The 27872-nt window shown below is 46.3% G+C and overlaps 1 protein-coding gene and 1 long non-coding RNA gene across 2 annotated transcripts in view; both read right to left on the bottom strand.

The window, feature by feature from the left end:
• The window catches only part of SLC35A1 (solute carrier family 35 member A1), a 259775-nt gene that overhangs the window by 42611 nt on the left and 189292 nt on the right, over positions 1 to 27872 (bottom strand). Inside the window, exon 5 of the mRNA XM_086926597.1 lies at positions 19252 to 19318. Within this exon, the coding sequence (XP_086782723.1) occupies positions 19252 to 19318 (67 nt within the window). The remainder of the gene's footprint in view (positions 1 to 19251; positions 19319 to 27872) is intronic.
• Positions 1163 to 6679, bottom strand: LOC147707740 (uncharacterized). The gene is made up of 3 exons (XR_015296467.1): positions 6162 to 6679; positions 5237 to 6057; positions 1163 to 2863 (listed from the first exon to the last, which is right to left on the bottom strand). It is a non-coding gene; the product is annotated as an uncharacterized LOC147707740 (long non-coding RNA).

The following is a 27872-nucleotide window of genomic DNA, read 5'->3' as shown; positions in this document are numbered from 1 at the left end:
CATTTTTCGGAACCATGGAAGTTTAAACTTCTCACAAAACTTCTCCAGCACCTTCTTCCGATGTTCACTTTTCCCAGTCAACTTTCAGTGGAATTCTTTAGATTTTTTCGGAAAAAAGAATCTGAAGATGGTGACCAAAGGTGGGAGCTTCCAGAGGAAGCGCGACAACATCACAAAGGGACACCAAATGAAGATCCGTCGACATCCATCAACAACAAAAAACAAAAAAAATTAGAAGGACAAAATGTTTATAAGGAGAATTCCGGACCCAACCACTAGATGGCGGGATAATGCACAGCTTGTGAATCAAAACTGACAGCTGGTTAAGTGGTCAATAAATTGGCTTGCACTCCCACTGTAATACATCACACATAGATAACCATAAAAAAAGACCTAATCTGCACAAGGATTTGGTATACAGGTCATGTCACATGCCCCTGCTCACCTTAAGAATGCAAACTACAGAGAAACCAGCACTATTGGACCTGGTCCTCTCTGCAGGGTCACCCCTGAACTTTTTGCCTTCACCCTTACTGTTATGCTGAATGTGTTTTTGTAGGCTTTAGTACTATTTGCACTTTACCACTGCTAACCAGTACTTAAGTGCTTGTGCTCTCTCTCCCTCAAACATGTTAATTGATGGTTTACACCCAAACGGGAAAATGTAATTTACGTGTAAGTCCCTAGTAAAGTGGTATGAGATGTACCCAGAGCCTGTAAATGAAATGCTACTAGTGGGGCTGCTACACTCATTGTGCCACCCACTAAACTAACCTTTTAAAACATGTCTCAGGCCTGCCAATGCAGCCTGGAGTGGTGCAGTATTAAACCTGGAAAAATAAACCTTTTGCCAGCATCAGACCTTCCCTCTCATTGGCTTGTGAAACAGTGCGGCTGCTGCCTGACAATTATCAGAGAACCACTAAGAGCGGAGCTTTGGCTCTGCCACATTTTGGGAGCCAGGAGTGCATGTTTTGATTAGGCAGAAATTGTGCGCTTCCACAAAAAAGTGCTTGCCCTCCAAGAAGCTGTGATCATTTTGTTTATTTATCCAGCTGCCTGAGGTTGAACTTTCAGGGGCACACACAGATTACACTGTAATACTTTAAAATTTTCTTTAATAACTAGATAATTTATGGTGGTTTTCTCTGGTAGCAGCACAGTTGGGAGGAGGGCAGTCATTATCCAACATAGATCTTTAGGTCTTGCTAAACAATAAATTCATAAGCCAGATCTATAGGCATTGCCAATGCTTTTTAATACATAAATCAGTCCTAAGGTAGGACCTACAGGCTCATAGGGCAGGGTGCATTGTTTTTAAAAGATGGGAGCTGTTGTTAAGTTTGACATGTCCTGGTAGTGAAAAACTCCTTCATTCTTTTTTCACTATTGTAAGGCTTGTCTCACTCATTGGATAACATTGGGTTACCTCATTACATGTAATAAGTGATAACTATGGATTGGGACAGGTAGGAATGTCAAAATGTGGTTTCAGATGAATTGTATCGTGAAATCCTCTTTAAAGGTAAAGTTGTATTTCTAGTTACAATACTGAAAATGCCACTTTCAAAAGTTGTCATTTTCATTTCGTAACCATTTGGTGCCTGCTACCAGTGTCCTGGGTCAAATCACTGTGAATGGTTTTGCTGTTGGGCTTTGTGTATTCCTCCCAGACAGTGAGACAAAATGAGAAAAGGTGTTTGCAGTATGGGCCATCCTTCCAGAGTGGTTACTGTTTTCTGCCCCACTTACACTTCAAAGGGCTTGCAACCAGCACTCACAGAGGAATTGGACACTAGTCTTTTGTCGGCCTAAACTTCTAGAGGCCTTGGAAGGGAAAGGGAAGAACTTTCCAAAACCAGATGTGGGGGAAGAATAGGGAATCACCCCACTTCAAAGACTGGTAGCAGGTATAAATCCTGGATCCCAGAACAACTCTTCAGTACACTCCTTGATCTGTGGAATACTTCAGAAGGATTGCTTGGGCCCCAAGAGGACTGCCCCGCTGCTTGAAGGCCTGTCATGCTGCTTGAAGGAGAGCTGGGCCATTTCCTTGAACCCAGGACCACCAGAAGTAACTCCAAGGGCTTGTTGGTTGACCTCCTATGTGGGCTACAGGGAACCCTCCACCACATCTCTGCTGGGCTGACTCATAACCCCCCAGGTTATGGACCTTTAGAAGTGGTGTTAGAGGTATTGCTCCTGCTTAACCCTAAACTTGGAACCTAGAAAAATCAACAACCTCCTCAGCTTAGAAAGTAGTTTTCCCACTCAGAGCGGTTTCTGCATTTGTTGACTGCTTCAATGAGGTCCAGTGGCTCCCTGGCGACTGACTCCTCCTCGGAAACAGCTTACTGAACTCTACCTTCTCCTTGATTTTTCTTCAAGAAATATTTTAAGTCCAAAGGTAAGATGAGACTGGGCCCGATCCACCTTGTGCATCAGACCCGCACTCCATTGCGGTCGGCTTAAACGTTTGACTTTGCCCCGATCTCATGCAACAAGATACCAGTGGTTGGCACTTAGATCTTTTAGACAATAGATTTCACTAAAACTTTAAAAATTCATAACTACGGTTCTACTGATTGAATTTAATTTGTTTTGGTATCATTTTATTCATTTAAATTTACTTTCATCTTTTAAATTGGCTTGAGATTTTTCTTGTGTTGTGTTTTTACTTTTATACTGTGTGTGTGTGCTGCATAAAAATGTTACGCCGGACTGCTTTTGTGCCAAGCTACCAGTGGATTAAGCACAGGTTAATCTAGTGATGTTTGTGGTTCATCCTGACAAGGATTGTGGTTGTTGCTTGAACAGGGTTTTCAGCACCATCATCCAAATTCCTACAAACACCAACCCCACTCTTTTTTTTAATTTTTTTTAATTTTTGGTAAACCTTTATTGCCACATAAGGCAAATACAATATCAGGCCTAGAATAATCACAGCCGGCCATTATTTCAGAGACGGTCAATGCAAATCAATAAATCCAAACATATACATTAAGCCTCCTCAATTCCCCATCAACGCCCAGGATACTGTCACACCGTAATGGTACCAGGATAAGAGAGGTTTCTTTTAAGAGTTTAAAGGAAGAACAGGATCCGATGTCGTACAATCTAATAATACCAAAACTAGGGGATATCACAAAACAGGATATTCACATTCGGGACCACTGCAGGCAAGGCGTTGGCACTAACGCACATTAAACAGGATAGACAGTAAATAGTACATTACGCCCCCCAATGCAGCATACGCCCGCTGTAGCTGAGAGCTCTATTATAACATCCACCCTTATGGTTTGAGACATAAGAACATCCAGCAAGCCACCTACCACTCGGAATCCCGAAGATAAGAAAAAGAGAGAAAGGAAAGAGCAAGCCAAGCAGCACAAGAGAGAAAAAGGGGCCCTAGAGACTGAAAAAGGGAAAGAAAACAGAGAATACCCCTCCCCCCAACCCCCCTCCCTGCACCCCTGCCTCCGGCTACGGCCTTCCCCTCAGCAGCGTGCCTGTCGCCCATTGTATGAAACCCGAAATTTAGAAGAGAGAGAAAAGGAACTACCACCCACCTAGACTAAAAAAAGAACCCAAGTGAGGGAAGAAAGAAAAGAGGAACCCCAAAGTCTATGAAAGAGAGAAGAAAGATAAGGAAAAACGGGGGGTTCAGGTCTACAACTACAAAGAAGGAAATGAGAAACGGAGGGGAGCCCCCTAACAGTCCCCCGGCCTCTCCCTCATGCAACTATCGTATTTGCACAGGATGTAAAACACTTCTGCTAAAATCAGTACAGTAGAACAATGCACTAGGCACAGGATCAGCCCAATATGTCAATAAGTAAAACAATGTGCCGCACATCCCACATGAACCCGTAAACAGAAATTAACAACACGGAGGAAACAGCATTTATCCTTGTCCAGTCCTGCGCATACTGCGATGGCCCACCAAATTGTCGCACTCCAAATCCATAATCGTAGGGAATCGGAATACCAGAGCAAACCCAGACAGCAGCAAGTCTGCAGTGCTGCGATGCGACCGGACCTCAGCCGAGCCCGTTTCCTGCCAGCATGATGGACCCAACCTGGCGCAATAACATGACCGCCACATTTCGATCGGCAAAACAGAGCAGGGGAAGATCGTCACAATGTCAAAGCACGGCTGGAGCAGAACCAGAGATAATAACAGCATAACGTGGAAAGGAATTCCATCGCTCAGTTCCAAGCTAGGGCCCACAGATAGTCCTAGGTCACCGACGTCACTAACTGGAGATGGCTCGAGAGTCTGTGTCCCGGATTTTTCGGTGTCAGTGGCCGACGCCATATTGTTGCATCTGGGCACTAAGTGAGGCATCTCACTGTGCGTCCACGAACCACACGGTCTCATTAGTTCCGCCACAAAGACCACACCATCCATTTTATCCCCCAGTGATCGGGCATCCTGCTCCAAGGTGTCGCGAAGGTCAGCTAGGGCAGCCAGAAGATCGCCAAGGTGTAGTTCTGCTCCGTGCCCCCCTTTTGTCAAGCTCCCTTTCTCCATATGATGTAAATCAGGTCGGGACTCGGTCTCCCAGAAGCTGCACTCTGCTCCCCTCGCTATGTTCCGGGGAAGCACCATCATGGATTGGGGCTGAGGCACACGCAGTGGGGCATCAGGCGTCATGGTACCAACAGCAGGTCATCTAAACAGTTAAAGTGTAACCAAATCGCAGCAACCGATGGAATCAGCACTATTAGGACGCGGCTGGGCACACATTCGGGATTCTCCCGCAGTTAGCGGGATGGGTCTCATAACATTCCCCGGCGGCAAGCAAGCAAAGTTCCAGGAAAGACACAATCCACTCAGGGGAACTATGAAAGGCTTATCCCCGACTCATGCCCCAATCGGCCAAGCGAGTGTTCCAAGAATCAGCCGTTCCGTTTTGATCCGGAGCTGACCGGCCCCTCACTGCAACTGGTGGCCGCTGTTGTTCACTCGGTGACCGGCCCTGCAATCCAGACGAGTCCCCGGTCTTTGAGCTGCCGCGGGCCGCAAACGCCGCTGGCTGTTTCTCCCCGTGTGGAGCAGGTACGAACCTCGGGGTTGCGCCATCGATCGCCGGAACTGTTCCTGCACCCGTGTGTACCCTTAGGGGTCAGGATATTAGGCAGAAGGTACCCTCGGGAGGAGATGGTACTCGGAGCCGAGGGACTGGGCGGCCATCGTGGACGCCGGCTTGGCTACTCCCCCCACCAACCCCACTCTTGATATACTGGGCAGTGTCCATCCAGGGGCATCCCCATGTACCCACAAAAACAGATACCTACATCTTCAAGAAAAAGTGCTAAGTGGCAAAGTAATTGGCAAAATAAAAAAGCATACCAGAGAAAAAAGAAAGGACAATGCAATAATTTTAACTGCTATCAATTCAGTCTTGTACTGTGTGAAGCCCTAGTAAAAGGTATATATCTATAGAAGACGCATGGCTAGTTGAGGACTTTCTACATCAGGGTTTGTGCTTGGCAGGTTCACTCAAACTGTACAATTATCACAACAGTGACATGGATTGACTATGACCTCAGAAGCAAGTGTGCTGGTGTGTAATTAAAGGACGATGGGCAATTTCAAGAAGAACATGCCCCTAACCTTTATTTAAAAAAGGCATTTACACTTGTGTTGCCAGCCTCTTTATAATGGCTACCAATATTTGTAGTTAATGGAATTGAGGCAAATGAAGATGAGATTCTCTCAGGAAGGAACAATGCATTTCACTGTGAAACCTGAGGCTATATCCCTGGATTCCTGTAATAGTGAAGACAATTTAACCTCCTAGGCAACAGTGGGCTACCTAAAGTGAACTCATGAGTCTCCCAAATAGCCTTCTGTCTGCATCTGCAGCCTGACCTTGTGACCCTGCCCGTTAGGTTTCTTGGCACACCCTTGGCATAGTACTTAGAGTGATAAAATCTGCTTCATTGTGACCATCCTGAATGACATACCCTGCATCTGTTGAAAATGTGCTATTTAAACATTTATATATATAATAAATACATGCTGTCGAAAGTGTTTACTTACCAAGGTGTCTATTCAGCATTGAGCAAACCCATATCTTTTAAGTGGCTGCCAGGACGGGACAGTGCATGGCGATCCCCAGCAGCGGGGAAACATTGACCAATGCAAGGAGAACAAAGCAGTGGTTGTTGTTGTAGGGTACAAGTGGCACAGTTATTCTTGGGAAACATGAATCTGCTGTGAGTAAAGCTCCTTGACCTTCTTTTATATAGTGTGCACTCTGAAACACTGCAAGGAGACAGGTTAGCAGATGCTGTCTCACTAAGCTACTCTTCAACATCAGTGACTGAGATGAGGTACAAGCACCACCAAGTCAAAGCTAAAATTGGTCACTTGTTAGAATTAAAAGTTGGGTTCCATGTTGTTTAGCTTCCACTTTCCAGTAGGAACTGCGCGTTTGTTGGGCAACATATACCTTGGGATGGTGCCAGACTGATTCCAAGCATGTTGTCCTAAAGGCCAGCCAGCTGACAGCGCCACCATAAGCAACCCTAAACCTAAATAAGTAGCAAACGGTTGTGGCAATCAGAGAACATAACAACCCTTGTCCCTTTCATGAATAGTGGTAACAGATCTAAAACCTTTTTGCTCAGTCACTCGTGCTCTCCTTCTCTCAGAGAAATATACAAGGAACGTCCCAGAAGGGGCGCACACAGACTAAAGTAATTTAAGTGGAATTACCTCTGTTTTCAATTACCCCTGTCTTCAATTTTGTGTTGAAATCCCCTAAACCCTATGGCTTTAATTAAAAAATATGTCAACATCGATGTTTGTCACTGAAAAGAATATGGTTTAAAATTTAATAAACCGCTAGAAAATATGTGCATAAGAAGGAAAAGGTATTATTTACATTTGTTATTTAATTTCAGAATCACAGTTATAGTCTGTCTTTCTGATTTATGATTTGCACAACTGTTACATGACTATTTAAGTTGCACTTAGTATGTTGAAATTTACTTGTGAGCAAGGGTCACAGACCCGAAAGGCGTAGAGTAATTGCCTTTAATCTGTCTTATTAAAAGGCTTTTGGGAGATCCAAGTGTTCGTGTGTTTTCTTCGAAGGACCTTGAAGAAACTTTTGACTCAACGTGTCATGCTGCCGAATACACAATAAAGCACTGGATTATTGAAATACTTTGTGGTCGGTGGTAGACTCTTCTGGAATTCATGGTCCGAGAAGGGCATTAACTTGGTAGGAGACTTATACGATGAGAAAGATCCACTCCCGTTCTCGACTCTGCAACGGACGCATGATCTCACTCCGATGGATTTTTATGATTTCTTGAAAATCAAAGCGATACTAACGGCACGTTACTTCTCTCCCTACACACCATGGTTAGTAACTCATCTTCCACGTCTTATACATGCGGGTCACTTCGTTTCTAAGGTGTATATACTTTTATTGCCCTTGCCCAGGAAAACTCACAGAAAGGTGGAATTGAAATGGGAAGCTGAACCGAATTTAACAGGCATAGATTTTGATTGGGAGGTGATACATAAGACGGCCCTTACCCATAAAGTCTCACCTATCCTTTTTCAAACAAAGTACATGCTAATAAACAGGGCATTTTGGACTCCAGATAAGCTCTTCAAATGTAAATTAAGGGATTCGCCTACATTCTGGAACTGCCAGTCAGGCTCAGGCGATCTTGCACACATGCTTTTCAATTGTCCTTCTCTAAGTATATACTGGGGGAAAATATTTGACTGCATTCACCACGTATTCAAGATAAGGCCTGTACAGGACTTTGTATACGTAATCCTAGGGGCGCTTGACCCACAGTTATCAAATGACCAAGACCGCCTGCTCTTGGACTTAATGCTAACACTGGCGTGTAAAGTAGTTCTATGCAAATGCAAAAGCGCGAATGAGGTAAACTTTAAAATCTGGCAGGAGTGGTTATCATTTCTGAGAGGTGCCAATAACCCAGCGCTACAAGCAGCTTCATGGAGACCATCCAATAGAAAGCTGTGGAAATCGCTAGATGCATCCTCATTTCACTATGAACCGCCTTGATGCACTACATGTGATCCTGTTACATTGGCCTGTGTTATCTGAAAGTACATTTATTGTCATCCGCTAGAGCCTAAACCACTACCTCCACGCGCTGAGTGTTATGTCTGTATCTCTTTTATGATGCAAGCAAGAGTTGATTTACTTTATATATCATTTTCATTTTTGTATATGCCTATCAATAGATCAATCGAGCAATTTAAGTAATGGAAGAATTATTGTACTGTCTTTCCTTTTGTTTTTCTACTTCAATAAAAACGACTTGAATTAAAAAAAAAAAAAAATACTTTGTGGTCCGTACCTGATTTTCCGAAGGAGGAGGAATTCTTGTCAGGATCGAGGGAGGGAGGGAGGGATGGATGGATGGATGGATGGATGGATGGATATTGAAAAAAACCTTAGGTTTCAGGGACATTATAGTTAATTGGACGTTTCACTCGTACAAAACCAGAGAAATTCGGCCGTTATAGGTAGTTGAGCTAACTAGAACTCGCACCCCCCTGCAATGCACTGCTGATGACACATAATACATCATTCATGACATGGTCAGTAGCATCACTGATGAAATCATCCAGTGAATGTGTGTTTCAGTAAAGTTTAAATAGGTTTTAATATATATATATATATATATATATATATATATATATATATATATATATATATATATCTCTCACAGGAAGTCGTCCTCCAACCTCACTCCATGGATGGATACGCAGACGAGGCAAACTCAGGTAGATGGTGCAATTAATTTTATTCCGTTGTGCCCAACAACACCACCGCCACGACACGTTTCAGCCTGCGTGGGTCCTTGATCACATGACATGTAGGAGGAGTTGCCACCTTTTAAAGTGCAAGTAAGTACTTCCCTTTCTGAGTCATAGATCTAAACAACAGACTCTGTTTTTATAACTGCATAAATGCTCAAGCTTTCTGTAAAGTACCTCTATGTGCAAAACATTTGCTAAAATTCATATTCAAGAATTTAAAGCCTGGTTGAATACATGTTGTGTTAAGTGGTACAGTGATTCCATAACCGAATTTGATAATTCCGAGATATATACAACCACACACATACACTTATATCAGTATATAAATATATGTACACATATCAATAAATATATAAATATAAATATTTAAATACATCCTAAATATAAATATATAATATACAATATCTATACTCATAAACACAATCAAATATACACACACTTGTAAAATATCTGTATAAAAATGGATTGTATTATCTCTATTCATATTATCAACCACTATTATGCCTTGCACAAAATAAAAGCATTAGTTATCAAGAATTCTATATCTATATGGTTGCAAAAGCAAGGGCAGATAAAAAATATATACGTAGGTTCTACATTATTCATATCATAAGGTATCATAAGGTTGAACCAGCTGCCTATACATAATCTTAAGGGATTTTCAATAAAATTATAAACGGTCCCTAAGAGATTCCACTATTTGTTGACATGCGGTCCTCTGACCACATTAACCTCTGCAACCATGCTACATCTGACTCTAGGGACTACTTAACAAAAAAAGTGTTAAAAAGGTTTGTGCTAACCCGGTGTTGAATTATAATAAGAGAAAAGTATATAATACTGAGATTTAAAATCAAAAAATCTTCTTCTAGAGAAAGAGAGAGGTAACTGTACTCTATTTACTTATGTATATTCACACTATTAATGAAGATAGGTATAAAAATCCCCACCATTGTTTAAACCGTTAGGCACCTTACAATCTGATAGAACTATGTGCCTTGTCTCCAACTTCCTCAGTTTAGCCTCCCGGTTGCCCCCTCTTCTTTGCGGCGGAACCATATCAATGACAAAATATCTCAAGCCGGAGACATTGCCATTGTGTACTTCTCCAAAGTGCCTGACCACCGGGTACGCAGTGTCTCCGTTGTTGATGGCCCATATGTGCTTGAGCACTCGCTTGTGCACCTACAGCTTAGTGCTTCCCACATGGCGCAGGCCACAAGGGCACTCCAGCACATACAAGGCGTACTCTGTTTTACAGGTCAACTTGCTTTGTATAGGAGGGAGGAGCTTCGCGGGCAACCAAGATGGCCGCGTAAGCTCGGAGCTCCGCGGACCCTCCGACCCTCCGCACATATCCTGCTGAAAATCCTGATCCACGTTAGTGGATTCTGCTTGGTGGAAGGTCGCAGACGCGGGAACTGCTTTCCGCTTCCAAATCGGTGGTTCCTAGGCGAAGTTACGTCGAGCTGAACTCCGTGCCAGGGATGCGCCATTGTATCATGGGTGGCTGCTGCTTGTACCGACGCTACGCATGATTGGAATGCGAAGCGGCTGTTTGTGGTCCCTGCTGGCGAAGTGCTTGTAACTGCGGAGTTGCCTACTGTCGGCCTGGTCTGTTTGCTGACTTTGCCTCTGTTCTATACATCTGCTTCCTTGCTCGGGCGGAGTAGCCCTATGTTCTCCTTGGATCCATCATGGCGGGCAGAGGGGACCCCGACAAGACGTCGAACAGAGGTGTTCGTAGGACGACTCAGACGCAGCTAAACAAAATTGACCGATACGCTCAGCAGCGGACCTCACCCACAGTGGTGGCCTCATCTAAAGACCTTCCACGTGCGGGCTCGCCTGAAGGCTCTGAGCCTACTCTGAGTGACGTTATGGGGGCCATCGCGGGCATTCGGTCTGAAATGCAGAAACAACACGAGGTCCTGACTCATAAGGTGGACACTCTGGCCGTGGATCTCAACCTGATCAGGGCTGACTTGGGAAAGACCAATGATCGGGTGAAATCTCTTGATCTCAAGACCTCCAGCCTTACTACCGACGTCTCGGACCTGCAGACGGAGGTCCGGACCCTAAGATTGACCAACGACCAATTTTCTAGAAGGCTGGAGGACTTTGAAGGACGTGCCAGGCGGCAAAATGTCTGTATTATTGGTGTTCCGGAGGGAGCGGAGGAGGCAGCAGTGGACCTATTTGTGGAGGACTTGGTACAGACGCATCTTGCACCTTCTGGCCTGAGTAATTTTTTCTCTGTGGAGCGTGCCCATCGGATACCGGGTGGCGCCTAGACCCATCATTGCCCGGCTCTTCAACTTTAGAGACCGGGATGTGATCCATCAAGCGTCCAGGAGGCATGGGCCGCTCAAATTTCAGAACTCTGAGGTGCACTTTTATCCGGACTTCACCAGGACCGTTCAGAGGCAACGTCAGAGTTTCGCAGGGGTGAAACGACGCCTGAGAGACATGGGCTTTAAATACTCGATGCTGTTCCCTGCCAAACTTCGGATTGAGCACGAGGGCCGTGCCATGTTTTTCGATGTGCCGGAAAATGCGAGCGACTGGCTGGACACTTTGCCACAACGCCGGGAAGAACACGACGAACAGTCCGGAGGCGCAACTGGTGGTTCTGATCTCTAGGACTGGCTTTTGCTGTGCTGACTGTGGCGGTTGGTGTCCCTGATGTCTGTGACTGCTCATACCATTGCTATTCCGATTTTGGTATTTTTCCTGTCTCTTACATGGAGGGTGGCGGGAGGGGTTTGTGGAGATTCCTTACTCCTCTAGGGACTTTTTGTAGACTAGTTTATGGGGCGACAGGCACACTGCTGGTTGGGGGGGCTTTTTAGTCTGCTGCAGGGGTGCAGGGTGGGGGGTGGTGATGGGAAAGTTTGTTTGTTTGTTTATGTTTCTCTCTTTCTATCTCTTAGGCAATGGGTTGTATACCCTGTTCAGTTTCATTTGTTGTTGAGGCCTGTTGGGGTTGGGTGGGGCCGGGGACACGATGATGGGGGGTAGGAAACTACGAGTCCTCAGTTGGAATGTTAACGGGTTGGGTGACCGTATCAAGAGAGGGGTAGTGATTCAATTGATTAAACGCCATATGCCTGATGTCGTTCTCCTTCAGGAGACGCATCTGGTTGGAAACACATGCAAAGCACTCAACCGTAAAGGGTACAAAATGGTGGCCCATTCGGGGTTCTCCTCGGGATCTCGGGGGCGGGAGTCCTTGTTCGTACGTCCCTTCCACTTGAGGTCGACGTCACTGCGATCGATGAGAGGGGGCGGTACGCTGCAGTGGCAGGACTGTGGGAAGGGCGCGCCCTGACGTTACTTTCAGTTTACGTTCCCCCGGGCTTACAATCTAGCACCTTCCAGGACCTTGGTGGCGCCATTTTAAATTTGCCTGCTGGTTTGCTGATAGTGGGGGGTGATTTCAATTCGGTTTGCTCCGGCTCCTTGGACCGCCATCCGCCTAGAGACCTCCGAGGCTCCCAATTGTGGTTGCCATCCTTCCTCGAGACCATGGGACTAGTAGATAGCTGGCGGCTATTACATCCCACGCTCTGTCACTTCTCCTTTCATTCCGGCGCCCATGGTAGTCTTTCCAGGATAGACTATGTTCTTACATTGGCTGCACACGCCCCTGCCGTTTCTGAGGCCCGTTTTCTAGCACAGGGTATTTCTGACCATTCCCCGCTGTGGGTCTCTTTTGACTTTGACGTTGTCATGTCGGACCGACCGGCGGTTGTTAACCCGTGGTATTTTCGCAATCCCAAGACTCGCAATCTCCTAGCCAAGGCCATCGACCTTTACTTCACTGAAAATGAGGGATCAGTTGCGTCGGCCGCGACTCTATGGGAGGCGTTTAAGACAGTCTTGAGGGGTGAGGCTTTCGCTCTTATAGCGGAGGCCCGTAGAGTCAGAGATGCAGATTTGGTGCGCATCGAGGAGGAGATCATGGTGCTTGACTCCCAGTTGGAGACAGAACCCGATCCTGCTCTCCTGCACGACCTCTCCCTCAAACAGTCGGAATACCGCGACCTTGCTACAAACGCTGCCCTTGTTTTAGCTAAAGAACAGCTGGGTCGGATATACGACGTCGGCGACAAGGCTGGGAAGTTGCTGGCCTGGTTGGACAGGAGAGAGATGGCTAGCCGTGTTGTACCCGAGATAATGGGAGAGGACGGAGTTGTCGTCTCTGATCCAAGTGCCATTGCCGAATCCTTCGCTGATTATTTTCGAGGCGTCTACACCTCTGTTTCGGACCGGTCTGAGGCCGACTCGACAGTGCTTCTTTCGACTGTCGATCTCCCCTGTCTTTCGGACGAGGAGCGCGATGACCTGGACAGGGACGTCTCTGTTGATGAGATCGCCCTTGTGATCCGCTCACTGCGATCGGGCAAGGCACCCGGTCCCAATGGCATCCCGGTTGAGCTATATAAGATCAGGCCGGATGTGGTTTCCCCACACCTGCGTAACATGTTTTTGGAAGCGCCGGACGCCGGCCTACTTCCCCTGGACCAGAGGTTGGCCACCATTGTGGTCATCCACAAGGAAGGAAAGCCGAGAGACTTGTGTCGATCTTATCGTCCCATTTCTCTCCTTAATGCTGAGCCTAAGATTCTCGCCAAGCTACTCGCTAATCGACTGATTGGAGTTATCGGCGACTTAGTGCACCCGGACCAGTCGGGCTTTATTCCCCATCGCAACACTGCCCTTAATTTGCGTAGACTCCACGGCGCCCTGGCCAGGGCCCACACCCTGGAGGAGCCGGCGGTCCTTGCTTCCTTGGATGCCACGATGGCGTTTGACTCTCTCGAGTGGAATTACCTTTGGGCGGTGTTGGCGAAGCTCGGTTTTGGCCCAGTGTTTGTGGGATGGGTGAAGCTATTATATGCCGACCCACTGGCTAACGTTGCCGTCAATGGCCGCACCTCGGCATCTTTTGCCCTTCATAGAGGCACCAGACAGGGCTGCCCCTTGTCACCTCTTTTGTTTGCGCTCGCTCTTGAGCCGCTTGCGGCCATATTGCGCACGCACCCGGATCTGCACGGCATAAGCTGGCCCCCTGGTTTCGAGGACAGAATCTCTCTCTATGCCGATGATATTCTGCTCTACCTCACCTCCCCCTGCAAGTCACTTATTGTGGCATGCGATGTACTTAGACTTTTTGGACGGTACTCTGGCCTTATCATTAACTGGGCCAAGTCCTCCCTTTACGTACTGAAAGGGGACACACCGCGCCTCCCTAGAGGCTGTAACATCCAGGTGGCCAGCCAGGGCTTTAAATATCTCTGGTAATGCGAAGGCGCGATATGAACACAACTTGCTTCCCCCTCTTCTGCGCCTCCGGCGTGACGTGGAGGGTTGGCGCAAGCTTCCGCTTTCTTTGCTCGGACGCGCTGCATTATTTAAGATGATGTCTTTGCCCAGGTTCCTGTACGCCCTCCAGAACACCCAAGATCCGGTCCCCGCTCGTTACTTCCGAGAGGTTGAGGGCCTTCAACGTGCCTTACTCTGGGACGGCCGTCCCCGAGTCGCTATCACGAAGCTCACGCTTCCGTGGTACGACGGGGGTATAGCACTGCCAGATGTGAGCAGATATTACTGGGCCTCCCAGTTGGCGGCTATTAATCATGGTTTCTATGGTCCGGAAAATAACCCTGGCTATGCAATGGATAAGTGGCTCTTGAGTGACGGCAATTACTACAGGGCGCTGTATTCGAGGTCTCTGGACAGGCGGATGTCGGGTCCAACAAAAACTGCGGTCCATATTTGGCGGACGATTACCAAGGCGCAGGGCTGGCAAGGCAGGCTGACTAGATTCACCCCATTGTATGACTCAGATATTTTGGGCAAGTTATGGCACACCAAGGGATTTGATAAATGGGACCTCATAGGTATTTCCAGGGTGGACGATTTGATCTTGAAGGGTGAGATCAAGACCTTCTCCCAGCTGCAGGCTGAGTTTCAGCTGGGCGGCTCGGAGTCCTTCCGATATGCCCAGTTGCGACACGCACTGCTCTCTGCTAAACCGGCTGAGGGGGCGATTCCAGAAAGCTCCCCGTTGGAGGACAGGATATTGGATGGCCATATGCCTGACAGTGCCATCTCACTGTCGTATAAGAAACTAATTAATGTTCACACTGACCTCCTCCTGGGTGTGCGGGAGCAGTGGGTGCGTGATGGACTGGAGATTGATGATGAGGATTGGCAGAGTGCGGTTTCTTCCCCTAAGGAAGTCGCCATTTCCTCTTGTCTCCGGCTGGTGCAGCTCAAAATCCTGCACAGGGTGTACGTGACTGGCCCTCGACTTGTGCATATGGGCTACTCGATCGATGGGCTTTGTCGCCGCGGCGCCTCTGCTACTTTTATGCACATTCTTTGGGAATGCCCCGCTATAGCCTCCTACTGGAGACGTGTGCACCGGATTATGGACGAGGTGACTAGGGTGATGGCGACCGCGGAGGCTAGGAGATGTCTCCTCAACATTTGGGAACCGTCCGATCACAATGTGGCTCAGACGCAGTGGGTGACCCTTGGCAACATGGTGGCCAAACGCGATATCGCGCAGAAATGGGGGGCTTCGGCAGCTCCCCTGGTGGTGCAATGGAAAGCCAACATGGATTGGTGTATGTTTAGGGAAAAGACGGTCTATGTTGCCAGGGGCAAGCCCAAAAAGTGGTTGAAAGTGTGGGGGGCCTGGAATGCTTACAGGGGAGATATTGGTTTGCCCCCGGAACCTGTCTCCTTGGAGGAACATCTGTCACCATAGCCTGTGACACCAACTGTGACACGCTGTAACGCTGAATCCTGTTTTCTTTTATTCCCCCCTCCTATCCTGATCCATTCTCCTGTATCCGTGTTTGTGTACCCGCTGCTCCCCCTGCCCCGCTGCCAACACCTCAATGGTTTTTTCTACTCCATTGCCACTCTTTTTGCGCCTTCTGGCGTCTTCTTCTTTTTCTTGCTCTATGTTCTTTCTATGACATAAAATAATAAAATCAACCTTCATTGTACTGTGACAATCGTTCCTGCACTATTGCTCTCCTGATTCACTCTGCTACCTTGCCTCCGGGATGTTAGGCTGAATAGCTGTGTGCACTTTTCTAAATAAAGGTTTTAAATTTTTTTTTTTTTTAAACTTGCTTTGTATAATTATTGGATTGGTACTCAGTGGAATTGAATATTGGGTTCTACTTTCACCAAATTTACAGGCCTTGCAAACCGAACATTTTATAAAACCTTTGCTGCCGCTCAACCAGTTCTTATTTACTCTCACCTCAGGACTGCTGGAAACCAGATGATCAGCAAGTGATTTTGCTTTTTTTGTAAGCAATACTAGGCGAAGATGTCATTGTCTGTCCCAGTATTTGATCTGTGACTGACTGTATAAGTGAGTGATTAATTGTGTCTTACTAAATGCATGGGTTAGTGACTAAACTGTGTGAATGTCTGTATTAGTCTGTCAGTTGGTGTGTAAGCGGCTGCATGGGATGGAGATTAGCTACATGAGTGACTATATGGGTTATTGATTGATTGTCTGAGTATCTGTACGGGTGCCGGAGTGTCTGTGTGGGTGCGTTGGGGGTGTGTGACTGTGCATAGATGTGTGAGTGGGTAATTCACGGGGTGTATGGGATCAAGAGTGCATCTGTGAAGGGCTGTAGGAGTTGGGTCAGTGTGTATGGGTGAGTGGGTGTGTGAATGGTTGTCTCAGTAGTACATGTGTAAGTAACTATATATGTGAAAGGCAGTATATGTGAGTGTTTGGGTATATAAAACACTATATGTGAGAGTGGCTGTATGGATGAGTGTGTGCGTGTATCAGTGATTGTTTAAGAGAGTAAGTATGTGGTAGTATCTGTATGAATAAGTGAGGTGGTGTATGTATAAATGTATAGTTGAGTTGATTGGTGTGTGAATGATTCTTTGCATGATTGACTAGGTGTGTGATTAACTATTGAGGAATGGCGATATGTGCTTGTCTGTATAGGTGTGTGAGTGCAAATGATAGTGCTGTATTGATAAGTGGCTGCATGTATGAGTGACTGTATGAGTGAATGAGTGGACATGTGTGTAGACCTAGGAATCAGTGAGTGGGTATGTAGTAACTGGTATTGGTGTGTCTATGGTTTCGAAAATGGTAGTCTGTATTTTAGAGTGGGTGTATCAAAGGTTATATTAGGGTGTGAGGGGGTGCATCAGATTATCACCTGGATGATGTCATCAGTGATGTCATCAGTGATGTCACTGACCAAGTCATGAATGATGAATGTTGTAATATGTAATATGTGACGTCATCAGCAGTGCATTCCGGGGGCGCGAGTTATAGTTAGCTGAACTAACTATAATTGCCGACTTTCTAACTATAACATCCCTGAAACCTATGGTTTTTCCAGTGAATTTCAAAGGTTTTTTAAATCCTAATTTCCAACTATAACGTCCCTGAAAACCAGTGGTTCATTCAGTGAATTTCAAAGGTTTTTTAAATGCGAATTTCAACCTATAACGTCCCTAATACCTATGGTTTTTTCAGTGAATTTCTAAGGTTTTTTGAATGCTAATTTCTAACTATAACGTCCCTATTAAGTCTCCATGAATCCTGAGGGTCCCTGGGGGCCAACCCGGTACCTCCAGTAAGTGCCACAGAGCTGCTTTGAAGAGAGGTGTTCCGAGGCCACACCCCTTTTTACACTACACTGCTAAGGCGGCTTCTGGCGCACTGCTGCTCGGAGGATGAAGTCCACTTGTGTCCTGAGGTCCACAAGACAAAAGAGGACCTCATCGCCCCACCAGCAGTGCACCAGAAGCTGCGTTTGCAGAGTGGTGTAAAGAGGGGCATGGCCTCAGACAACCTCTCTTCATTGCAGCTCTGTGGCGCTTACTGGAGGTACCTGGTAAGCTAGTTGGCCCCCAGGGACCCTCAGGATTGAAGGGGACTTAATCTCCCAATTTACAACGTGCCATAGGGCGCGTTTGCACACTTATGTCATGTCAGGCCCCACCCCCTCCCTGCACCACTGTGCAAACACGCCTCCTGGGGCGTTGTAAGTGGGGGGTTAAGTCCCCTTGAATCCTGAGGGTCCCTGGGGGCCAACTCGCCCAGAAGGTACCTCCACTAAGCACCACAGAGCTGCGTTGCTGAGAGGTGTAAAAAGGGGCTTGGCCTCAGACCACCTCTCTGCAAAGAGCTCTGTGGCACTTACTGAAGGTACCTTGTGGGCTAGTTGGCCCCCAGGGACCTTCAGTATTCAAGGGGACTTAATCCCCCAACTTAGAACGCGCCAGGGGGCGCGTTTGCAGAGTGCTGCTGGGAGGGGGCCTTTTTCTTTTTTTTAATCTCTTATTTTATGGGAGTGGCGCTGTGTGTCCCCCCTTCCCTAGGCAACTTTTGGCCCCGGGGACCCCATCCCACGGGGCCTGGACTGGTTTTTACATTTTCTTTTAACATATTTGCAGGGAAGGGGGCCATGTGGCCCCCGTCCCGGGCCACTCCTGGCCCTGGGGACCCCATCCTCCGGGGCCAGCCCTTTGCATTGGGCACCGTGGGGGGAGCCCCAATGCCCCCACGGTTCCACGGCTCCCCGTCTCCTGCGGGAGCCGGCATTGCTTTTGAGCAAGGGGAACTGCTCGTGCAGCTCCCCTTGCTCAAAAGCAATCCTGCTTTGATTCATTGAAGCGAGAGCAGGCTTTCCAGCTCCTGCTTCAATGAAGCAAAGCAGGGTTTGCTATGGCAGGGCGGGAGCGCCATGCCATAGCATACAGCAATGTCCCGTAGGTGGGCACCCCGGACATTGCAGGAGCTGGTCCCGGGCGGGTGACGGTTCCCAGGGCCATCAAAGGCTCCAGGAGGGCGGCTGTGCGGTCCCCTCCTTTCATTTCTGAAGCCCTGGGGAAGTGGTGATCCCCAGGGGTCAGTGACTGACCCCCAAATTTGAATATTTGGTGCCCAGGGGAGGTTTGTGGTCCCCAGGTGTGTGATATATATATATATATATAACAGTAGGTGCTCCTCTTACTAAAACCCGGAAATGCTTGTTTATTTATAACAAAAGCATCCTTGCTCTGAGCCGAGACCTTTAGTCAGGCCGCCATTGCTTATGTTCTATAGATCGCTGCGTTACCGCATGGATGAACAACAACCACATTTGCACCATGTATACTCAGCCCTTGTACGGGATGTTTAAGATATTGTGATACTGTTCCTACAAAGTGGAACATGTAAGCAATGTAGTTTTAGAGAAACTAATCCTGCATTGTCATGAGTGCAAATGTGTGGTAAAAGTCATCGTGTGAAATGGAAGGCAACTTAGGAAACGTGTACATGTTTAAAACTGCAGCATTTCTCCCTGGGCCTAAATAAGACACAGGACAGGACCACACTCTCAGAAATGCAATCCTATGTTTTTCCTCACCTGCAAATCCAGAGCACAGCACAGCGATTGCTATGGCTCCAAACCCTAATAATGGATTCTGCTCCACCTGCAAAAAATATGTGTCATTACAATGGCTTTAAGAACATTGATTACATTTGTTACAATATATATTTGATAGATTACTTCAACTTGCAATGTTATTTCAGGAAATAAAACCTCCTCTATGAAAATAATCTTTGTTTGAAATGCAAAAATACCAGTATTCATTTGAGTGATTTATCCAAGATACTGCACAATGAATGCACAAAGTCTATGTGTTCCAATATTAGGATATTTATGCTTCTATACAGACAAGGACTCGTATGGATGGAAAGCTTAATAAATGATTTCATAGTACATTTAATTATTTCCTTCCAGATTTAATGGAATGAAAAATAAATAAATAAATTAAATATCTTTTGTGACCTTTGCGCCTCAGCCAAGAAAATAGGACAATATTATTTTACATGAAAGTTGATGGTCTTATTTCCCTTTTCCTCTCAGAAAGGTGCATTCCGAAACATTTGAAACCATGGAGGAAGCAACAATTACCCTACAACTATTACCTTACACTAATTACCCTACCCTACACTATCCCATTGAGCATGTTCGGCCTTATAGAGCCCATACATTTTAAACAACTGAAACCATTTACAATCTGTTAAAATGGAATTACCTAATAAGGCAGCGGCTACGGGAAAATACTGCATATTAACGGCTATTCAAGTTTACCACTGACATACCATTGAGCAAGATTTATTTCAATAACTCTAAAAAACTCCCCTCCTTACTAGCCTTGTGAGGGTCAGTTAACCGGGGTACAACTCTTATTTTTTTTTAAAAATGTTATGTAAAGTATCAGATGTTTAAAATTACCCAGTACAGATAACAAACCTAATGATGATGAAGGGAGTCTAATAATCCAACATATCATATTAAAAGTTCCCAGATCACCAATGGACTTCGAGGACAATCAACATTCATTTTCTAAAATTATTTATGAAATGTCAAGGAAAACAACTCGACTTTACCAGATCGGCCTGCTCAACCATTCATGCGTTCACAATGCAGCTGACCACGCAATAACACTAATACCTTTTCCTTCCCTTACAGACTTTTTACTTGGTGAATTTTCCATCATTTATTCCGTGCTGAAAGATATGGGTATGCATTAACTGCACTACAGAGAAGAAAAATTGATAAGCTGATAAGAAATTGTTAAGACCAGCGGGTGTCCCCTGTTGGTGGTGCACACTCTTCGGTCATCGTATACTACTCCAGCAGGGTTGAAATGGCAGCTAACCGTCCGCCAGATTTAAATGTTTCTGTCATCACAGCAGTGATACAGGAGGCTTTCTACGGTGTAAATGCATAGTGGATGTGCTTATTGTTGACATAACCTTCCATCTTAATGATGAGAGCGTACTTCAAAGACACCTGAGCCTGATGTGAACATTAATCACACCTGGAGTCCACACTATAAAGCAAATCACCTCCTAAACAACAGCCATTTGCCCTAAACATTTTCAAAGCAACAGGAGCTACAGGCTTTATGTTCCGCCTTTTTTTTTTTTTTTTTTACAAATCTTTAGTTATTTTTGTTTACTTTGCTTGTATTTTTCGTTTACATTTTTTTTTCTTAACTAGGCACTGAGAAGGAACCCTAGATTTTCAGATACAGAATTTCCAGTAAAGGTAGATGAAATGATTTGGGTTCAGACACAGTTGTTTGGTGCCCTTGTTTAGAGTACCAACGTGACCGTGACCGGGTAAAGGCAAATGTGGGATAGAATATTCACCAAAGTGAATGCCATATCTCAAACCAGGTGCTCAGAGGAAATTCACAAGTGCTTGAATGATCTGCAAGGCAGAGTACGCTCCCCTGCCTCCAAAGCACACCTAGAGGTCCAGTATACTGGTAGTGACTCTCCCAGGCCACTCAACCTCTTTCTTTGGCAGGAAAAGGTTCTATTTGTAGGACAGTGCCATTTTCGCCATGGGAACCCCCACTTTTTGCCTGGTATTTGATGTGATTTAGACTGAAAGTGCACTAAGTTCCTGCTAACCAGGTCACCAGTGCCAGATCTCTTTCTTAAAACTATGCTACTGTTTCTCCTATTAGTGATACCTTTAGTACCCTCTGAAAGTCCCTAGAAAATGGTCCCTCTGGCATCTAGAGCCAGATGTACTAGAGGTTTCCTAAGGGCTGCAGTACGATTTGTGCCAACCTAAGAGACCCCTCACTAAGCCCAGGCAAGACTGCCATTGCAGTCTGTGTGTTTTGGTGCAGCACCCAAAAGTGAAAACACAAAATGACACACATCCATGTGTGCCATGTCCCCTAACCCTGTATGTAATATTTGTAAGTCATCCCTATAGCAAGCCTTACAGCCCTAAGGCAGAGTGCCTTATATTACATGTGAGGATATAGTTGACTGAACAGATATATATCTGTGCTGGTAAGTTCCATTGTGACCAGTACAAATAATCAGGGAAACCATTTTAAAAGATGTGCTGGACATTGGTGAAAACCAGTTCCCCAGCTACATGATGCCTTCAGTGAAAAGAGGGATATTTGGTATCAAACATTTCGTATTAATAAACCCACACTGATGACAGTTTCGGAGTTAGTGATACATCCACCCAGAGGGCACCTTAGAGATGCCCCCCTGAAAACCTACCGGCTTCTGGTGCTGACTGGCTGGATTTTGTCAGCCTGCCACCAGAGAAGAGTCTCTGACCCCAAAGGTTGGGGGCTTATGCTCTTGGGAGACCAGAAACCAAGTTTCTTGGGCAGGGGGTTTCACCTCCTGCCACATGATGACCTGCAGATTAACATTCCAAGGCAGGGGAGCTTCTAAGCACCTATCGCCATTGGTGTGATCTGGTTTCTTTCACAGGAGAAGAAGCTGACCTCCTTTGTCCAGATTCATTTGGCACCTGGACAGGTGGGAAAATTATCTGGTGAGATAGGCGTGTCCATCATCAGGCTAACACCACCCCTAAGGTGGGCTACCTGAGGTGGAGGCAACTTTTCAAAGTTAGTCATATTAGCGATGGAAACATCAGGAATTCTGGGACAGGATTATGAACACCTACCATGGGAAGTGGTCATATAGGGGGCATACTAACCCTACACTACATCCCTAAATTCAGTATTTAGGGGAACCCTGGCACCAGATAATAAGATCCTCCTGACCAAAAGAAGAAGAAGGACCAAAGAGCCACGAAAAGTAAGAACTGTAGAAGAAACAACTGACTTGGTGGCAACCCTGCTGGCCTGTCTGCCGGTCCAGACAATTGCGCCAAAGTTGACTCATCCTGCAAGCGTCTGTGCCTCCAAAAGCTTGGGAGGACTGCCAGCACTTCTGCCAAGAATCGGGAACTTCTATGGAGCAACAAAGCTGCTTCTCTGCATCCAGCAGGGACCCAAAGAGACCTGAGAGGATCATACACCGGAAAGCACCACTGCACCCATGCTGCCTAGCCCAAGTTGAGGTGGGTCAATGGTGCCAATGTGGTACCCGCTCTCCAGGGAGAAAGCCCACCCTGGACTTGCCCACGGTGAACATACAGATGCCACCTTGGGCCTCTGTTTGCAGGCCCCCTCAACCGTGAGTGCTCCCAGGGATATAAATCTGACACCTGAAGGCACCTCCGCACCAATCGCCCCTGGCCCATGGATCATGAGGCCTGAGCCCTCCTTGTTGTTCAGACCAACTAGCTCCCCAGTCCAAGATGTGACCTCTTTTGACGGGACCGATCCCCATAGGATAACATTGGGCACCAACTCGGAAAAGTACCTATGCACCGGGCTGCCTTGGACCTTTCCCCATACTGGCCTGAAGTCCAGGAGACTGGTCTCGTGAGTCGCTGTACTGTACCTGAATGCCGTACTTGGTTTTCCTCCCATTAGATAACATTGCAGCTTTTTAAACGCAAAAGTATTCCTCTTGAAAAACGTACTTACCTGACTGTACTTAATCTGGTGCCTGAGCAAATATAAAGATATGTGTTATTTTTATAAATTGGTGTGGATCCCCTCATTAAGTCATGTGCATCATTTATGACTATTGTGTGCATTCGCAGATGTCTAACACCCCTCTTTTTGTGTACCATATAGAGAACCAGCTTCCTACACTATGGAATTATGCACATTAAAGGCATTGCAAGAATCACTGGTCGAGCGCAAATTAAATCACTATTTTCCATCAACCAAACATTAGCTCCTCATATTTATTTCTGTTTCTATATTGTCTCTTTGCAGTCATGATTTGACAAATAATTATTGTGCTTAAATTTAGTTGTATTGTTATTTTCTAAATTATGCTCACATGTTCTAAAAATACTGGGGGGTAGTGGAGATATGATCTATCCATAGTCAGTACATAATCTGATGGTCATTTCAAAATTAGACAATATTTTCTGTGCACTGTGGGTACCATATTTGGGTAAGCCAAAACAATCAATGGTGAGAACAGCCTTGTGACTTACTTTGCCTGACAAACTCAGGCAGGGCTCTAGTCACAGGGACCTAGCAGGTCTCAGGGGAATGTTCACTGGTCTGCCGAACAGCAGGCTCAATGTCTCAGCATTTTCTCACCTTCATCCTGTTTTTGAACTGTTTGTGTAATCTTGTTGCAAAATATACGGGAGTTAACGTGGTTACAATTTCTTCAAATGTCAGTGTGCCAAATGCTATTTGGTGACCCTCAGTGGCTTTTCTTTACGGCCCAAATCTTTGAGAACAAGCTTGGGGGAAAGGGCTACATCACACGAATGCATAATGGTGGTGTATGTTTTCATTATAATCCAATTGTGGGGAATTTGTTATTGGTTGAGGAGGGTGAAACTCTTCTCAAGCTGCAACCTCAATTCCTATAAGGGTGACGTCACAAGCAAAACTCAAATAAAGTGAAAACAAAACACAGGACGAATCCCACACCCATTTAGAAACGTAGATTAAAATGCAATACATTTGAAACACAAATGACGAAAATCCAATCAGTAGAAGAAGAGATATCCAATTCCAAAGATTTACGGTAAGTTTAGTGCCTAAAAGCACAAAGCTCTACTTGAGGGTATCTGGTTGCGCAAGACCGGGTGAAAGTCACAAGTTAAGGCCAACCGTGATCAAGCAAGGGCCAGATACAGGGGCTAGGTTAGTCCAGCAGAAAAGGTCACCTTCTGAAGTCCAGGGCAAAGAGTTTAACTCGTGAGCGGGCTGCGAGGAGCAGGGGGAGTTTTATGGATGGTTGTCACTGTAGAGCAAAGAGCAGGCTGGGAGTCTCGGACGTTCGTTGCTGGAACTTCGCGTTGGAGATTGTTGCTGGTGGTCACTGCAGCGCTAAGAGTCTGGTTCACTGGAGCTTCGCATTGGCAGTCTTGGGCAGCAAGTTATCAGCGCAAATAGGCCCTTTGCAGTCGCAAAGAGCCCTAAACTTCAGGATTTCTTTGTTTACGGAAGGGGAGATCAACTGATGCCACACCAAGGGTCCAGGATCCGAGGGGCACTTCTTGGGGATCAGGAACTCCCTCTAGCAGAGGTCAGCAGGGCTCTGGCAGGTCCAGTTACAGGTCAAGGCAGCAGGTCAGCTGGGCAGATACAGGGAGGCTTCTGGACCTTGTTATTTCCCTGTAGCTCAGAACAGGAGGTCAGTCAGCTTGGAGTCACTTCAGCCTGGGATGAAGGGTGCAGATCCAATCTTCCTTAAGAGCAAGCAGGGCAGAAGAGTAGCATCCTACTGGTAGCAGAGCAGTAAAGCACACAGTCCTTCTGTAGTATCTACAGGTCCAGGCGTGTACTGAAGAGTTTGGTCTGAGGGCCGACTACTTATCTTTGGTGCCAGATTCGAAATGGGAGACATTTCTAAAGGGGGATTGGTTACCTCAGTTTCTTGTTAAAATTAGTTGACTTGTACTAAGAGTACTTTTTCAGGTTTGCTTTATAATGTGAATACAGAATTCGATTATTTTAGGTGTTTCCTTTTTGCACAATTCACAGTCTATTATGTTATATGCTATTTGTGTAGAGGACGAAAACAAGTTACTTACCTGTAACTTTAGTTCCCCAGTATTGGTAACTTTAATAGATTCCCATGCTTTTGTATCATTCCCCGTCGTCGGAATGGGAGTTTCGGTAACAAAAATAACATAGCAGTAGGTACAAAAGAGAAAGAAAAAGGCCTAGGCCTCATTCCCTTTTGTAGCTTATCCGCCCCTTTGTGTAAAAGAGACCAAATCAGGCATCAGCCAATCAGAAGAGCCTCACCCCATAGAACCCTCCTGAAGGAACCTCAGAGCCTCAGATTTTTGTAGCCGTTGTGTAACAGTCACCATATCTGCTGAAGGGTGAGCTTTCCCCGGGGAGGTGGGTAGGCGCATGGGAATCTATGAAAGTTACCAATACTGGGGAACCAAAGTTACAGGTAAGTAACTTGTTTTCTTGCCCCACTATTGGAACTTTCATAGATTCCCATGCGTTTGTATCAGAGTAGCAAGCAGTTAGCCATAAAAAACACATTTTGTGTCATAACATACCTTGCAATAGCTAACATGACAAAGATACAAAATGTGCAAAATAACGGAAGGTGGGATAGAAAGTAAAGCTCACCAAGTAGTGGAAGAGGTTCCTCAGGACTGCTTTGCCCACTGCCGTATCTTCTTGTTGTAAGGATTCCAAGCAGTAATGCTTAGTAAAGGTGTGGACGCTGCTCCAGGTAGCAGCTCTGCAAATGTCCTTAATCTGCACACCCACGAAGAGGGCTGCTGAAGAAGCCACTGATCTTGTGGAATGTGCTCGAACCCTGCCAGTCAGTGGTTTACCTGCTGCAGTATGGCAATGTAGAATGGCACTGGTAATTCATCTTGCAATCCCCTGCTTTGACAGAGGGAGACCCTTGCTTGGACCACCAAAAGCAACAAACAATTGGGAGGATTTCCCAAATCCTTTGGTGCGATCCAAATAGAATTTTAAACATCGTTGTACATCCAGAGACTGTAGTGACTTCTCCGCTGGTGTAGCCGGGTGAGGAAAGAAAGCCTCAAGAATAACCGGCTTGTTCAAGTGGAAGTCCGAGGGTACTTTGGATATGAACTTTGGGTTAGTTCTCAAGATAACTGTGTTCCTTTTGAATTGCAGAAAAGGCTCTTGGATTGTGAGAGCCTGCAACACCCAAATACGTCTTGCCGATGTGAGGGCAAGAAGGAGAGCCAATTTCCATGAAAGGAACTTCATGTCTGAACGATGAATTGGTTCAAATGGGCTTTTCATGAGTTGAGTGAGGGCTAGATTCAGGTGCCAAGTAGGAGGCGGAGGCCTCACTGTTGGATAGACCCGGAACAAGCCTTTTAGAAATTGCTTAACAACCCTGGAAGACCACAACGAAGGTCCAGACTCTGACCGTCTGTATCTTGAAATTGCCGCCAAATTAACTTTTATAGATGAATGGGCCAGCCCGACTTAGCCAAGGACAAGAGATAAGGCAGAAGCTGATGAGGTTTTGAAGAAAAGGGGTCAATCTTCTCTCTCATGCACCAAATGCAAAATCTCTTCCATTTGAGGCGGTAAGTCTTGTTCGTGGAAGGAGCACTCGCCTGGGAAAGGACTTCTTTAATTTCGTTTGAGATTCATAACTTCTCGCTGCTCAGGAGCAATTATGTCAGGTGTAATGATTGTGGATCTGGATGCCAAATCTGTCCTTCGGACATTGTGAGAAGGTCTGGAATAGTCCTCAAGGGGAGCGGAGGAGCTAGCGACAACAGATGGAGCTCCGTGTACCAGAACTGTCTCGACCAAGCAGGGGCTATTAAGATCATCCTGCATGGTTCCACTTTGATCTTCCTGATAAGCCTCGGGATCAGTGGAATGGGGGGAAAGGCGTAGACAAATGTCCTTGACCAGGCTATCGAAAGCGCATTCCCCAATGATCCTCGGTGGTGAAGCCTGCTTGCATTAGACCGGCATTTCTTGTTGGTTGGCGTGGCAAAGAGATCTATTGCAGGTCTGCCCCACTGGCGGAAGACCTCTTCTAGAACTCGCTGGTTTAGCTCCCACTCGTGACTGACCGAGGATAACCTGCTCAGTCTGTCGGCATTCTCGTTTAGAATTCCTGGCAGGTGTTCTGCCTGCAGCGACATTCCGTGAAGGATCGCCCATTCCCAGATCTTTTGAGCGTCCTGCGACAACGGAAGAGACCTGGTTCCTCCTTCCTTGTTCACGTAATGCATGGCCGTGGTGTTGTCTGTCCTGATGAGAACTTGCGAACCTCCTAGGCGAGGGAGAAAGGCTTGTAGAGCCAGTTTTATTGCTCTTAGCTCCAAGAGATTGATGTGGAGACGACGATCGTGAGGAGACCAATGGCCACTGACATGCAGGTCTTGCATCGCTGCTCCCCAAGCATCCATTGGCGCATCCGTTGTCACTACTTGAGGAGATGGATCGCTTACAAAGGATAGACCTTGGGACAAGTTTCTCTGGTCTGTCCACCACAGGGTCGCTCTTTTCATTGTCGGAGTGATTGTCACCTTTTCATCGAATGATCTGTGAATCTGTGTCCATAGGATGTCCAGTTGCTCCTGAATAGGACGCATTGGCAGTCTGCAGTGAGGAATCAGAGGTA

The sequence above is a fragment of the Lissotriton vulgaris genome, chromosome 6 (assembly GCF_964263255.1).
Source record: "Lissotriton vulgaris chromosome 6, aLisVul1.2, whole genome shotgun sequence".
Classification (NCBI taxonomy): Eukaryota; Metazoa; Chordata; class Amphibia; order Caudata; family Salamandridae; genus Lissotriton; species Lissotriton vulgaris.
Note: the sequence above shows the minus strand (reverse complement) of the source record. Positions and strands in the feature narration are given on the sequence as shown.